The following is a 14,407-nucleotide window of genomic DNA, read 5'->3' on the forward strand; positions in this document are numbered from 1 at the left end:
CAATTAAGTCCTCAGAAATGTATCTACTAGAGATGTGTAATTTTGGTGGCCCATCTGGTCTGATTTTAGCTTCTCAACATGTCTCTAAGAGCCAGGACAGGGGATAAAACAACAAAAATTTCATGCAGCATACTTGTCAAGAAACGCATTTCATAAATCACTGATATTTTGACTCACAGGATACAAAGAATTTCTATTACATTCTGTTACAATTCAATAATATAACATTTGTTTCCAGTAGCAGTTAGTGTTTTGGCTGGAACAGCCTCCTTCGCTCATTCTGTTTTCTGCTACTTTGGAATGGGGGAATGGAGCCCTGAGCACAGCTTTCACTAGAAAGGAGCAAGCTAATCAATGATCACAAGCCTTTCAGTGGTTTGTGCCTAGTGAGAAAGTAGGCTGAATATACAAATGCATCTCATCTCTCTCGATCTCTCTATTTATTAAACTACAAACCCCCTGCTGATTTCACAAGCATACTACCTGTACACCAGACCCCCAAATTAGAAGAGCCCAAATTTGATTTAAAGCTCTGCTGTCACTTTCTTAAGATTCTTAATAACTTTTGAACAGAGTCTACATGTTCATTTTGTATTGAGCCCCACAAATTAGGTAGCCAGTTTTGATACTCATCTCTACATACTGGGATTGTTCTGGATCACCAAGAGCTTAGGCTTGAGACTTAGAGAATGTCCAATAAATGTTTCCAGAATGAGCAAAATTACTGATTTTTTAAAGCTTTAAATAAAAGCAAGTAACCTTAATCTTACTCCATTTAATTTAGCTGATGTGAGGAGTGGAGGAAAGGTACTACACTTTTGAGGAAAATTTTAAGATATAAGCAAGACCCAAAAATAGCTTACCCATGCCTATGTTTCTGTCATCATAATATGGCAGCTACTATTTTATTCTATTAACTTAGTGTTTATTTAAAAATAAAAAGCAGATGAAGTTTACCTGTTGACCCCACCTCAAGTCCTATTTTTCTCCTCACCTGCTCACTGAGAGTTAAAGTACTATCATAAATGTTGTATCCTTCCAGTATTTGTTATCCCTTTACAGTGCCAGGAATAATATTTGGTAACATATTTCGTATGTCTTAATATTTATGTAAATGAGAGGAAACTATATGCACCAATCTGTAATTTGTAGTTTTTATTTGATATTTTGTTTGTAAAATCTATCCACATTGATACATGTCGTTCTCCCATTCATTCTCTGTATATAGTAGTATACCGTACTTGATCTGCTACCCCACTTACAGAGGCTGTTTAAAGTAGAGCCAGAGGAGTCTTTCTTTGTATTTCGATTCTGCCACTGCCACTGGTACAAGTCAGTAGCTGGGTGATACTGGACAAGTTAAGTGAATGTTCTGAAACTCCATTTTCACATTTGTAAAATGAGATTAATAATTTCTACCAGTTAAGATGTTTTTGTGACAATTAAACCAGGTAATGTATGTAAAACCTACATTCAAAAACTAGTGGTAGAGATTATTGTACACATATATATATGTGTATATTTATGTATATATGAGTGTTATGAAGTCCTAAGTAAATACATAACAGTGATATTGAATTGGCATTTTTTAACTTTTTTATTGTACTCTTGGCTATTGGTCTTCTTTTTTACAATAAAAACAGCTCAACCTTAAAATGCAGTACTGAGTACATCTTAGTCTTAGGTTCTTTTTTTACAAAATTGAATGATATTACCTCTAACATATCCTCCATCGATGAAAAAGCTTAAATTCATACAACTATGAAACTACCATATTATTTATAAAATGGCACCTATGTTCCACTCTATGTATAATTGGAAAAGAATAGTGTTTTCCAACTTTCATCTTGCAAAGCAGCAAATAGTAGAAGGAGAATTCTGGAATTCCATCAGGCCAAAACTGTGCTGCTGCAAAGACCCCAACTTACAATGAGAAGTTAAAAACCTAAGCACACATTGAGCTTATTTTTTTCATGTTCTCTGCAATTTTTTAAAAAATTGGAAGAGAAGCCAACATTAAATAGTATCCCAAGTTGGTTGAAATCTGTGATGAAGTAAGAAACTTGAAATAACATTCTGAATCCCCCTGTGATTTTAAAGCATTATATTCTGGCTATTCAACAGATTTTATACAATTCGCTATCGAGAAAAGGATAAAGAAAAGAAGTGGATTTTTCAAATCTGTCCAGCCACTGAAACAATTGTGGAAAACCTAAAGCCAAACACGGTTTATGAATTTGGAGTGAAAGACAATGTGGAAGGTGGAATTTGGAGTAAGATTTTCAATCACAAGACTGTTGTTGGAAGTAAGTACCTAGAAATGTTTGTTTCAGTAAGCTTTTATAATTTTGTCTTAGTTACCTAATTTTTAATTATGTTGTTCATTATATAATATGAAATAAGATAATTCCTAAGCTCTAGTATTTACAAAAATATAGAAGCAAACAGGATATATTGAGCATTGATTTCAGAATCTTTTGTTATAAGTGATTTATAAAATAAGTAATAAAGATTGATGTCATTGGCTATTGTATTATAGTAGTTTAAAATCAATCCCTGACCTGCAAACACCAACTGAACCAGAAACACAATAACATGTACCAGTGTTCAGAATGGAAAGCTAGACCAGTAGAGGTGCCCAAAGAAAGACTTTCGGAAACCTTGAGCTGTCTTCCAGTCATCCCATCATTAAAACTTCATAGGCATCAGTGTTTAAAATTATAGCAATTAAAATTATACATCCAAGTTAGAGGATGAGTTGAAATTGTCTTTATAATGATTAACTAGAGTTGACTTAGGAGCCAGGAGAATAGAAATAATGTCATTTTTCCCTTGTCTCATCAGGTAAAAAAGTAAATGGGAAAATCCAAAGTACCTATGACCAAGACCACACAGTGGTATGTAACAGTTTATTTTCAAGAATTTTTTTTTAAAAAAAATTATATCTGCATTGTTAAGGAAATCATCTTATTAAAAGATACTGAAATTAGATTGACTAGCTACGAAACAGTGGATAAAGTACTTAGTTTTAGGAATTAGTTTATTTTTCTTAATACTAAGTAAAAGCATGATTTCAAATCATCTCTGATTTGTTTGAAGTTCTAAAATTCTGAGATTCAATGTAGCTTATTCTAGTGTTTCAGTAATCTGGGTATTTCAAGGTTATACATAGTATCTTCTGTCAATTGCTTTTTAACATAATGTTTCAAGAGCAAATTGATACATGCTTTATGTACATTGCTACAGCTTAAACCTTTCCTTTTTATTTTCTATCGTACCCTACTTAAAGGAGCCACTCTTTTTCACAATGATGGAGCAACAGGTTTGATTTTGTAATATGCCCAGCCTTTGTTCAGTTCAGACAATGTTTGTGTTTTATGAACCAGGCATTTCCCCATGAATCGAAAAACATCCTTTTCTCTCTCACTGCAGCCACTTGGTTTCTCATGCTCTCTTTCCTTCCACTTTTCAAAATCTATTCTCAGGAAGCATCATGTCAAGTATACACCCCACCTGGGATGACTGTAAGTCGCTGTTAGAGCCACCACAGACATGTTCGCATTTCAAATCTCATACCCAGTGATTAGTTTGGTGCCAAAATAATTGCAGCTTTTGCCATTAAGAGTAACAAAGGACATTATATTACCAGGCAGACAGAGGAGGCACTTCAGTGAGAAGAAGGGAATTTGATGCTGGCTTTGGTTCCTAGATATTGGGAGTATCCTACAGTCAAATGAACATGCGAAGACTATTTGTGGGTGGAATTTTGCTCTCTGAGATGTGCTTGAGGTGTGTGGTGAATATCTTTTTATGTCTAATTAAGTAGTCCACAGAATAGCCCCATGGATCATGTGGCCCAGTCTGGAAAAAAAAATAGTAGTATATAATTCACTGGGATTAAAAATAAAAACAGAAGATTGGTTTTGGTGACAGAAAATAGTCTTAGATAATGTAGAACTGACTAAAAGTCTGCCTAAGGTAAATGTTGTTTATATGGTTTGAAATGGCAGAAAAGTGTGTTCATTGTGAAATTATTAAATAATAATTATGAGATTTTTATAATTGCTAGGAAAATATTTTGATGTATTTCAGATATTAATACAAAAAAGAGATTGCAGGTAAATTCCTAGGCCTGTTTTTTTTTTTCTCTCTCTTTTGTTTTTAACTTGTCTGTTTAGTTGGTTGTTTTTAGGTTTTGCTGCTTTTCAAATTGTCTAATACTTAAATATTTAGAATATTAAGTGGGAAAAGAAGCATTAACAAGGTTACCTATAACAAAACTACCTCTCTATGGGTAGTATAAAACCATTAATAGTCTGGTAAAACTTTAGAGCATCTTTTGTTTTCTAAGCATGTTTTCATTACAAATTAAAATTGTACTATATTTGCAATTTTCTATCTTGCTGTTTTCACTTGGTCAAAATATGTTATGAACATATTTCATGTCATCAAATGCTCTTCATAAACATAATTTTAATTGCTGTGTACTGTATCATAAACGCACGATTATTAAGTTTCCAATTTGCAGGCATTTAAGTTATTTCTAATTGTTTTTAAATTGTGGGTGATATTACAGTGAGCACTTACGTTTATGAACACTTGTGATAAAGCTTTGTTCACAATGCTGATCATTTCCTTAAAATAGATACTTAGAAGAGGAATTAACAATTCAGAGTTTTAACATTTTTAAGCCTTCCTAGGACTATGGGCAGATTTCTTTCCTGAAAAGTGGTACCAATTTATAAACTTGGCAGATATGTATCAGTTTATGTTGCTATAGTACCCTGATTGCCAACTTTATATATTTTCATCACTAAATTTTTGGCTAATGTAATAGCTTATAATTGTTACCTTAATTTTTATTTCTCCAATTGCTGATGAAGCAGTAGTTTCTTCACTTGTTTATTAGCCAGTTGTATTTTCCATTTAATGACGTTCTCTTGCAGTTCTTTGTTTGTTGGGTGTTTCATGGGTTCTTTTTAGAACTATATAGTGTAAGACTGTACACATTAAAGAAACATTGACCTGTTGATGATACTATCTAGAAATATTTTTCTCACATTTGTTATTGCTTAAGTTTGCTCATAGACATTTTTGAAATAGACAACTCGTGAAATCTCCTTAACCAAATTATTAGACTTTTCCCTTGTGATATCCTCAATTGCATTATATTTTAGAAAGACCCTCCCTTTCTAGAGAGCAGATAAATATTCCTCCCCTTTCTTTTAGTTTTGTAAGTGGTTTGATTTTATAATAATTCTGTGAACTTTATTTAACTATGGTATGTAGGAAGGTTCTGTATTGTTTAGGCTGTGTATTTTTCCCCCAAATAACCAACTGGCTTAGTACTGTGTATTTATGTGTTGAATTGTGCCTCTCCCTAAGGTCCCTTCACCTTTGTCTCTTAAATCCAGTCAACACTGTGTAGGAAAGGTAGATCTGCTGTACCTCACAGGCAAAACAGTGGGATAGAACTGCTCTTTCATCCTCTTCTAGAACAATCCTCATTCTTTGTTGTGAATGGTTTCCTAGGAAGCATATATTGTCTCCTTCCCTCTTGGCAGTCACGCTTAACCTTTCATGTGACTCCATGATATCATTTCTTTCAATCCCTCTTTTCAGCTATCATATCCCAGTAATTTGTATTTGTCTTGGCAGGATATTTCATTTAGGATGAGTTACTCAGCAAGATTGGGAAAGCTGATTGACATTTTACTCTCAGGGGATTTAATTTTTTTCCCTCAGTATGAGCAGCCATGATAGGAAGGACTAGGAAGCAACTTCCTTCCTCCATGACACAGAGCCAGGCATTTTATCACTTCAAGCTGTGAGGTGGAGCACCCTGACTGCAGCCAGCTCTGATGAGTTTAAAACTCTTAGTTATTTCCAAAGGAAAAACCAAATTCATTGAAAAGATATTTTAAGCCTTCTTTGAGAAGCTTGATTATTTCCTTCTGGACAACAACAAACATATATGTATATGAACTTACATCTCTGCTCTCAGGCAGCTCTGGGACATGGAGAAGTTATAACAGAACTGCATGGAGAACTTTGACCATCTTATGTGACCACATAGAATTGATTCTGAAAACTGGTTTGATACTTTAGACGTACATTTTAGTCCAAAGAAGTCTGTACCCAATTATTCACCCATTTCTTCTCTGAGACCTATCTTAGAAGGCTATTTCAAGAGATATGAAATTAATTTCACATGTTTGCCTTCTGGATTTCAAGCAAAAACACACATTGAAAACTTTTTTTATTCATATGAACATGATTACACCTGAAACCTTAGAAGCAGCAAAAATTCTTGAACACCTTTCAATAAGAGGTATTCAGAATGGAAAAAAAAAAACTTGAACTTTAGGCTATACATTTTAAAGATAAATAAATTTTAGGTCCAAAATTTGAATATAAAATACAACCCATCCTATCCTTCTGGTTACGCTATATATTGTAATTCATGTATCTAGACATGTGTTCCGCTGGCAGGCAAGCCCCAGTGCAGTTGTGCCTGGAACATATAGCAGGGAATCTCTTCTGGTTGGCTAGTGCCTTTGTCCTACCAATTGGTAAATGTTTTCAATATTGCTCCTACCTATACCTCTAGAAAAATCAGAGAAAGGGCATATGCAGAAACAAAACTGTGATTCTTTCTATATAAAATAAATCACTTGAGATCCATATGATTGAGGAAGAAAAAGATACATTTATCATGAGGCTTGTGCTATTTTTTTTTTTTTTTTCCATTTAGAGCATGTAGGACACTCATTTTGTTTGTTTGTTTTTTAAGGTAAAACCTAATGTTTACTGTTAGGTTTTATTATTTTAAAAATAATGATGGCTAATATTTTCAAACTTTTTCTATATTTTTTAAAAATGTTACTTAACTAGCTAAGCAAAATCAATATTTGAAGTAGCACTTAACAGATTTTTAAAAGCAAATTTAATTATTTAAATCTTCCTAGAATCAGTGTTCTCCAAAAATATGACATGTATTTTTATCTTTTTTATTTTCCATCAGAGACCCACCCATATTTTAAGAACACAGTTATCACCAAAAAGAGAAGTGGTACCAATTGTTAACATGTAACAATTATCAAATGATTGATGTGAACCAAGAGATTACCTTTGTGGTCCCCAGCCACACTTTATGACTATGTACAGTGAATGTATGAGGCATCCTTCCATCCTTAGCAATCCTTGTCTTAAGCAGAAACTTGAAAAACTTACATGTAGGCAAACTATTAATAAATCATCAGAGGTTAAGTGTCTGATTCCTCCTCAGTTGACCAGAAATTTGAAGGCTTTTGAAAGTAGGACATTAGATTCACTTTTAGCCAGATGTTAGATTGAATCAGTATGTTTTGTAACTTTCATTAGAACATCCTAAAAATGAATTAAAACCAGAATCTAATATGCCCGAGTTCTCATGTGGTTTGACTCTTGAGTCATTGAAATTTGACTTTGAGCCACTCTTTTAGCCACTACCCAAATGGACAGCTCCTCTTTATCTCAGGGCCTGAAAATAATGTTAAACCTACAATAATAATAATGATGCCATGAAAATGTCAAATGGACAAACCTGCAAAAAATAACATCCTTAGTTATCACTAACTTTATTACAGCTAATTTTCAATATACTATCAGGAGGAAGTTAGTGTAACGCAGGGTGAGACGCAAGTTCCTTGTCATGTGTGGTGGTAGCAGCGGCTACTACTGCTGCTGCTGCATGTATTTCTAAAGAAGCATACGCTTTCCCTAGTCATGGCAGGAAAGCATGCTGCATTTGTCTCCAGGGCATCACCCTTCACACTCGAGTAGTCTCTCCTCATTGAGTGTCACCAACTGCCTGCTTTGCCGCAGTGTCCCAGAAAATCGGTAAAAATAAATGATCTTAACCAGACTTCTGCTCAAGGCATGGCCCAACCTGTGTTTCTAATGCACAGGATATCTAGAAATGAGAAAAAAATATATATTATAGGGCAAGAAAGAAATATGCTTACTTCCTGGCATTTAGTAAACATTGAAAGACGAGAACTATAGAAGGAAGAAGCAGTGGAGGTTTGCAGCAAGAATGGGGGAATCAGCAAGCTGTAGAGAAAAGAGAGCCAGCAAGGGAATGCCTAAGAAGGAAAATCATGCCAGAGTGGTGTCTGAGGACAGCAGTATTGTGCTGAGGCCACACCAGCCAAAACAGTATGGAAGCCTGCGGGGCTGTCACTGCCTCCTTCCCATTTCCAGGCCCCACACTGTCTACACCTGTGACTCTGATATACATTAATAGTTGTTAGTAATAACAAGCCTAGAAAAAGTAAGGAAAGGACAGCAAGGAAATGTTTTTTTTTAAAACATTGTACATAAAACAGTTCTATCAAAATCGGATTGTAATTGGTTAAACACTGTATCTTGGAAATTATCACAGTACTTCATTTTGCAGTGAGTGTGGTTAACAAACTTTTCCCTGCCCTTTTATTTGATAAGAAGACATGGGAGGGGATTCACATTGTGAGTTTCCACATGGAAATTGTAGAGGTGTTGACAGAGACATGTTGAGCCACAGGACTTTCCTGATGCCCTTTAAAAAACTACCTGTAGAGACGCAGCTGTTTGCTCATTAGTACGGTCCTTGTGTATCTTTGGATTGTGGATTAAGCAGGAGAGCATTTCTAGGCCTAGAAAAAAAAATTGCATTCTGCAGCTAAATGATTTTTTAATTGTTGGCAGCACATATTGTACATATGTTCTTGTCACTTCAACTGAACACTGGAGTAAGAACTCAGAACAGAAACGTTGTTCCATTCATGTGAATAGCAGAATATTTTCCATTTGTCCTTGTCAAAAAATTGTTTGTTCAAAACAAATCATTACAACAAGGAAAATTAAACTGGTATAATGCAATTCAGTCAGCACAGCAACATGGAGGCTTTTCTGCTCTAATGTGTTAAGTATCTTGGAAAAACTTCGTGTTCAACAAAACGTGCACTAAGGGACAGGGCAAATAGAGGACAGGCCATTCAAATGCCTCTAGCTGCAGCCACAGCCCAAACAAAAATGATAATTGGTACATAGAAATACAATGTGGCTGTCCTGCCCGGCAGCTCCCGTGTAGTTGAAGGTTGCCACGCCAAGCATTTAAAAGTCTCAGAAGTGTCAAACTCATAGAAGCAGGGAATAGAATGGTAGTTACCAGGGGGTGAGGGGCAAGGGGGCAGTGAGGAGATATTGGCAAAGGGTAGGAAGTTTCAGTTAGACAGGAGGAGTAAGCTTTAGAGTACTATTGCACGGCAGGGTGACCATAGTTACTATTGATGTATAGTTCCAAATTGCTAAAGATAAATTTCAAATGCCTCGCCAGAAAAAATTGACCGGTAAAAGTGAGGAGGCGGATATGGTAATTCGCTTGGTTTAATCATCCTGCCTTGTGCACTTAGATGAGAACATCACATTGTACCCCAGAAATAGATACAATTATGAAGAAAGAAATGATTTTAAAAATAGCAAACAATACAAGTTGTTTTAACATGGACAAATAAAAATTCTCAGAGGAGTTAGAGGCTATATGCTGGCAACGTCTTGCTGGAGCAGGGCAGGTGAGAACTAGACAGTGCAGGCAGAGGAGGTGCTGGAGCTTAAGGTGGGCTCATGAGTGAGTGCAGAGTGCCAAGGGTGGGCCTAGCTTTTCTCCCCTGGGGAAGGGTTTCTGTGCAAGTGCTCACATTAAATTTTTTTTATAATAAAGCCAGAAGGGATCCTCCTGCCCATATAACTGCAAAGCTGAGAGTTTGGTATTTTTTATCCCCCGCTGAAAGTTATACTTATCTTCCTACTAGTTCTCTCCTATTGCCAGGAAAGAGTATGTCTAAATTATATTTGCATCATTCCTCTAGTTATCGATAGTGTGTGAGCTCAGTTGCCATACAGAAGCATATGTGGTAGCTAAACAGATTGTTAATTAAAATAACTTTTTCTGATTATAAACGTAATTTGCCCTTATTAGAAATTTGGCAAATATAGAAAGGTACACAATATGAAATTAATGTTGGCTTGCAAGAAATCACTGTTTTAAAGAAACAGTGATTTATTTCCCTCTGGCCTCTTTTCTATACACATATTTATAAAATTGGGTGATACTGTGGATGCAAATTTGTATCCTTGGTACTTATTTATATTCTGCATTTTTCCATTTTGTTAAATACAAGTCAAATTTTTGAACTGTCATTGAATAAAACCTCTACGTTTGGATAATGAATTTATTTTAAATTATGATAGTAAACACTGTCTTTGATTAATTCCTTAGACTGGGTTGCTAAGGAGGAAATCATTGAGTCAATGCATGCAAACACCCCTCTTAAAAAATAATCTGATGATAGTAAACTTTTATTTGTTGTGATGTTTTAGAACATAAGAACCTTAATATAAGAAAAATAGCCAACAGTAAGCTTGGCGTATTGTCCCTTCTTTATCAGGGGTATATCACTTATGAAAATGGTAGTACGTCAAAAAGTATATTTTGCTCACTACTAGGTGTTTGCCCTTGTATGGGATTTGGCAATCAGGTAAACACCTACCTGGTAAGCAGCTCATATTCAGCACCTCCTTGATGATCAGCAGGTCTAGTATATGCCATACCGCCATACCTGTGTCATGTATACAGGCTAAACCAAGTATCAAAAAGTGGACATCAATCTTGCCCTTTCAACTCAACTCTAATTCTCCTGTATACAATTTTCTGCCTTTCTCCTCACCTGCCCTGTGTCCCTCTAGTCTGTCTTATCCTTGGCCTCATGACTATGTCTAGCAATGACTCTGCTTTAAAGTCTACACCCATCCCTAGTTCAGGCTCCTTTATGACATCAGAACCTCCTGTGGGACTTCTAAGGTAATTTGGGTAAAGAGAGGAAGCAGAGTCCTCTGGGATACATCCTTCTGATTCTGAGGTCCCTTGTGTATAAACACATGCAGAATGGTTGAAAGTACAGGCTGTAGAATAAGAAATGTCTGGATCGGAGTCCTTGCTCTGCTTTCTTGAGCAATAAGTGCTTGGTGTTGGGAGCTCACGGTGGTTGTGGTAACTGTAGTAACAGCAGCAGCAGCAGCAATTGGGTACACTCAAACAATCGATCTTGATTGGTTTTCGAAGATAATAGGTAGCTTAGCATCTTTTTAAGAGGAACTGTAAAAGCAATTTGGTGGTGTCATATCTCAAATGTAATGAAAATAAACTAATAGTCAATACAGAAGATTTGGTTTCTTTCCATTGCAGTTTCTAAGTAAAGTGAACTGATGAGAGTTCTGAAGAAATTGCTTCTGTCAAACCTTGGGATATTTATGAGGGAAACCAAGTGAATCCAATAAAGTAGAGGCAGATGGATGTACTAACAATCTAACCAGCAACTTTTTTTAAAATGGAGTCTCGCTGCTGTCACCCACACTGGAGTGCAATGGCACGATCTTGGCTCATTGCAACCTCCGCCTCCCAGGTTCCATCAATTCTCCTGCCTCAGCCTCCCAAGTAGCTGAGGTTACAGGTGCCTGCCACCATGCCCAGCTTTTTTTTTTTTTTTTTTTTTTTTTTTTGTATTTTTAGTAGAGATGGGGGTTTCACCATGTTGGCCAGGCTGGTCTGGAACTCCTGACCTCAGGTGATCCACCCCGCCTTGGCCTCCCAAAGTGCTGGGATTACAGGCGTGAGCCACCGCGCCCCGCCACCAGCAACTATTAAACCAGCGTCACAGGAGACTTCATTGAAGACAACAAAGGGCTACTTCCAGTTCTCTGATATGTTTTAAAGAACAGAAAGTGATTTACAGTGACTGAAAAGCTGACTTCCTTCTTCTCTTTTTAGCCAGCGTATGTCCCAAGGAAGCTAATCCCAATAACAATCATCAAGCAAGGTAATTTGTCTGTTCTGGAAATGTGTTTAGAGCAATCTTTAATATACTTTTAGCTAACGTAATCAAACATGGCACAAATTTTCTCAAATTTTTTATTGATTTTTGTTTTTTTAGAAAAAAATTCAAAGAAAATATAATGGTCTAGTAAATTGGAAGTTAATGGATAATTTTGGCTCTTTTACCAATACGCCAAGCCTTGGGCTGGTCACACTGGTCAGACAACTAAGGACAAAGCAACCATAACAAGTATTAAATTTTTTAAAACAAGTCAAATATGTGGAGCTTTGCCCAGGATTAAGTTGTCATACCCGAAGGCATCCCTTGATAAGATATTTTCATTAATGAAAATGAAAGCTGATTCAGTGGTCACTTTAAGGAAAGTAAAGACTTCCAGGTTTCCAGAATTATAATGCCATTTCACTTCAGTGTCTGATTGTTTTTGTTTTGGCTTCTGGTTTTTCAAATTATTAAAATCTATTATTTCCAGAAAGTTTATTGGTAGAAGGGACAGAGCCCTTAAAAAAAATAGTTCATTTTCAGAAAACACAACATCCCAAGTGTATTCTCAAAACAGAGTCAGTGTTGATATTACTCAAAGACTCTGCTTTGAGAAAATACGTTTTCTAAACTTGTATTGCTGGGTCATCACCTCATTTTGTGCTAGTACTGATTGATTTGGGGAAAAGGAAGGCTTCAGAGAATAGAGTTAGGAAGAAAATTTTCCAGTAATTAGAAAGGAACACCTTATGATAGAATAATAGCCTTTCATTAGTTAAAGGCACAGGTGTTAAGGTAAGGTATGCCTTGCAACCCTTCTGTTGGCTACATAGCCAGCCCACTGAGTTGCTTTGTATTAATAAAGTTAGATCAAGGCTTTTTCCAGCGCAGATGACTTCACATTACTAGCTTCTTACTGCCTCGTATTTCGCACCCCCTCACACCGTCTATTTGTATTTCAACAGTGATTCAGAATGTTACTCACAAGGATTCAACTAAATCCTCAGAAAAAGCTCCCTTGGGAGGAGTGATACTAGGTGAGTGGATCTTGAAATCTAGGCCTAGATTCAGCAAATCAGTCTATCTTTTGAGAATAGGGCTTTTCTGGAGTTTTGCGGTGTGAGTAGTTCTGTTTAATTGATGTGGTTCACTTCCTTTCACTGTTTAGCATCCTGGCTGCTGTCCATTCCAGGCTAGGAGCCAAGCCACACCATCTTTCTCATGGTGTGTTAAAGAGATAGCTCTAGCACAGGTGCAGTGGGAATGATGGCACCTGTCCTACCTGCCCCACAGAGTGGACCGAACTGCTCTTTTAAAAATCATTATTATTGATAATGATCATTGTTCACCACACATCTTAAGCAACCATTTTACAATTTTGACTCTATGGATTAAAAGCCAGAGGATTTTAGTAGTTTGGTTAAATATGAAAAACATTCTATTTAAAATGTATGGTCCTATTTTTTCCAATGTTTTAAAGTTTGGGTTAAAATTGACTAAGCAAAATAAGTGCTACGCTTCATAGTTTGTAGTATCTGATGTGCTGAGCTTCATTTTATGTCATGATGCACTTTCTTCCCCTTATCTTATTTACGTCTATTTCCTTGCAGTCCATCTTATTATTCCAGGTCTTAATGAAACTACTGTAAAACTTCCTGCATCCCTAATGTTTGAGATTTCAGATGCACTCAAGACACAATTAGGTAAGCAGAAAAGTTTTGTATTTAAACTTTGATATGATTGAGTACTAGCACGATATTCTTAGTAGATCCGAAGAGTCTTGCAAATGAGCTGTTTGAGGATCTAAAAGTAAAAAAGTAGAGGTAAGGAAGTTGGAGTGTTGGAGGTACTCATTATAAATAACATTCCATAAGAAAATAATTATTTTATATATACATATTTATATAAGGTATATTTATATGTAGAAATAAGAGTGAATGTTTATGAAATTATTCAAAATATATGTATAATTTTCTAATAAAGTAATTCTAAATTATACTTACTATAATATTAAGGGGCAACTAGGTATTTTCAATGAGAATTGATGTGAAATTCAGATTCATTAGAATTATTATTTACTTAAGATTGATATTGCTTCCTATTTCTAGAAAGAACCGGTTATGAATTCAGTGTTTAAAAAACCTTAAAACATAACAGTAAAAGAAAAAAAAGGAAAATCCACTTAAAAAGGGGCCAGGGAATAAATGTGGAGGTCACTGGGCTGAGTTGGTTGCTGCATTTGAGTATCAAATTAGGCTTTGAATTGTCTCTTAGCAGAGAATCTCAACCTTAATCAAACATCAGGAGCACCTGGAGGGCTTAACACCAAGACTGCTGCCCCCAACCCCCCCAACCCACCTCCAGAATTACTGATTCAGTAGGTCCAGAATTTGCATTTCTGACAAGTTTCCAGGTGATACTGACACTGCCGGTATAGGAACCACACTTTGAGAACTACCCCTCCAATGTCTCTAGAGATATGCCTTGGGCTGTTAATAAATTTGGAAGAAATA

The 14,407-nt window shown here is 35.9% G+C and overlaps 1 protein-coding gene across 10 annotated transcripts in view; it reads left to right on the forward strand.

Annotated features, from left to right (window-relative positions):
* ABI3BP (ABI family member 3 binding protein) overlaps window positions 1-14,407 on the forward strand; it is a 251,566-nt gene that overhangs the window by 105,734 nt on the left and 131,425 nt on the right. For all 10 annotated transcript variants that reach the window (XM_031935108.1, XM_031935109.1, XM_031935114.1 and 7 more), the window contains exons 5-9: window positions 2,125-2,306; window positions 2,845-2,897; window positions 11,849-11,897; window positions 12,860-12,931; window positions 13,505-13,597. In XM_031935108.1, coding sequence (XP_031790968.1) covers window positions 2,125-2,306; window positions 2,845-2,897; window positions 11,849-11,897; window positions 12,860-12,931; window positions 13,505-13,597 — 449 coding nt within the window. The remainder of the gene's footprint in view (window positions 1-2,124; window positions 2,307-2,844; window positions 2,898-11,848; window positions 11,898-12,859; window positions 12,932-13,504; window positions 13,598-14,407) is intronic.

Source organism: Piliocolobus tephrosceles, chromosome 2 (assembly GCF_002776525.5).
Source record: "Piliocolobus tephrosceles isolate RC106 chromosome 2, ASM277652v3, whole genome shotgun sequence".
In the NCBI taxonomy this organism is placed as follows: Eukaryota; Metazoa; Chordata; class Mammalia; order Primates; family Cercopithecidae; genus Piliocolobus; species Piliocolobus tephrosceles.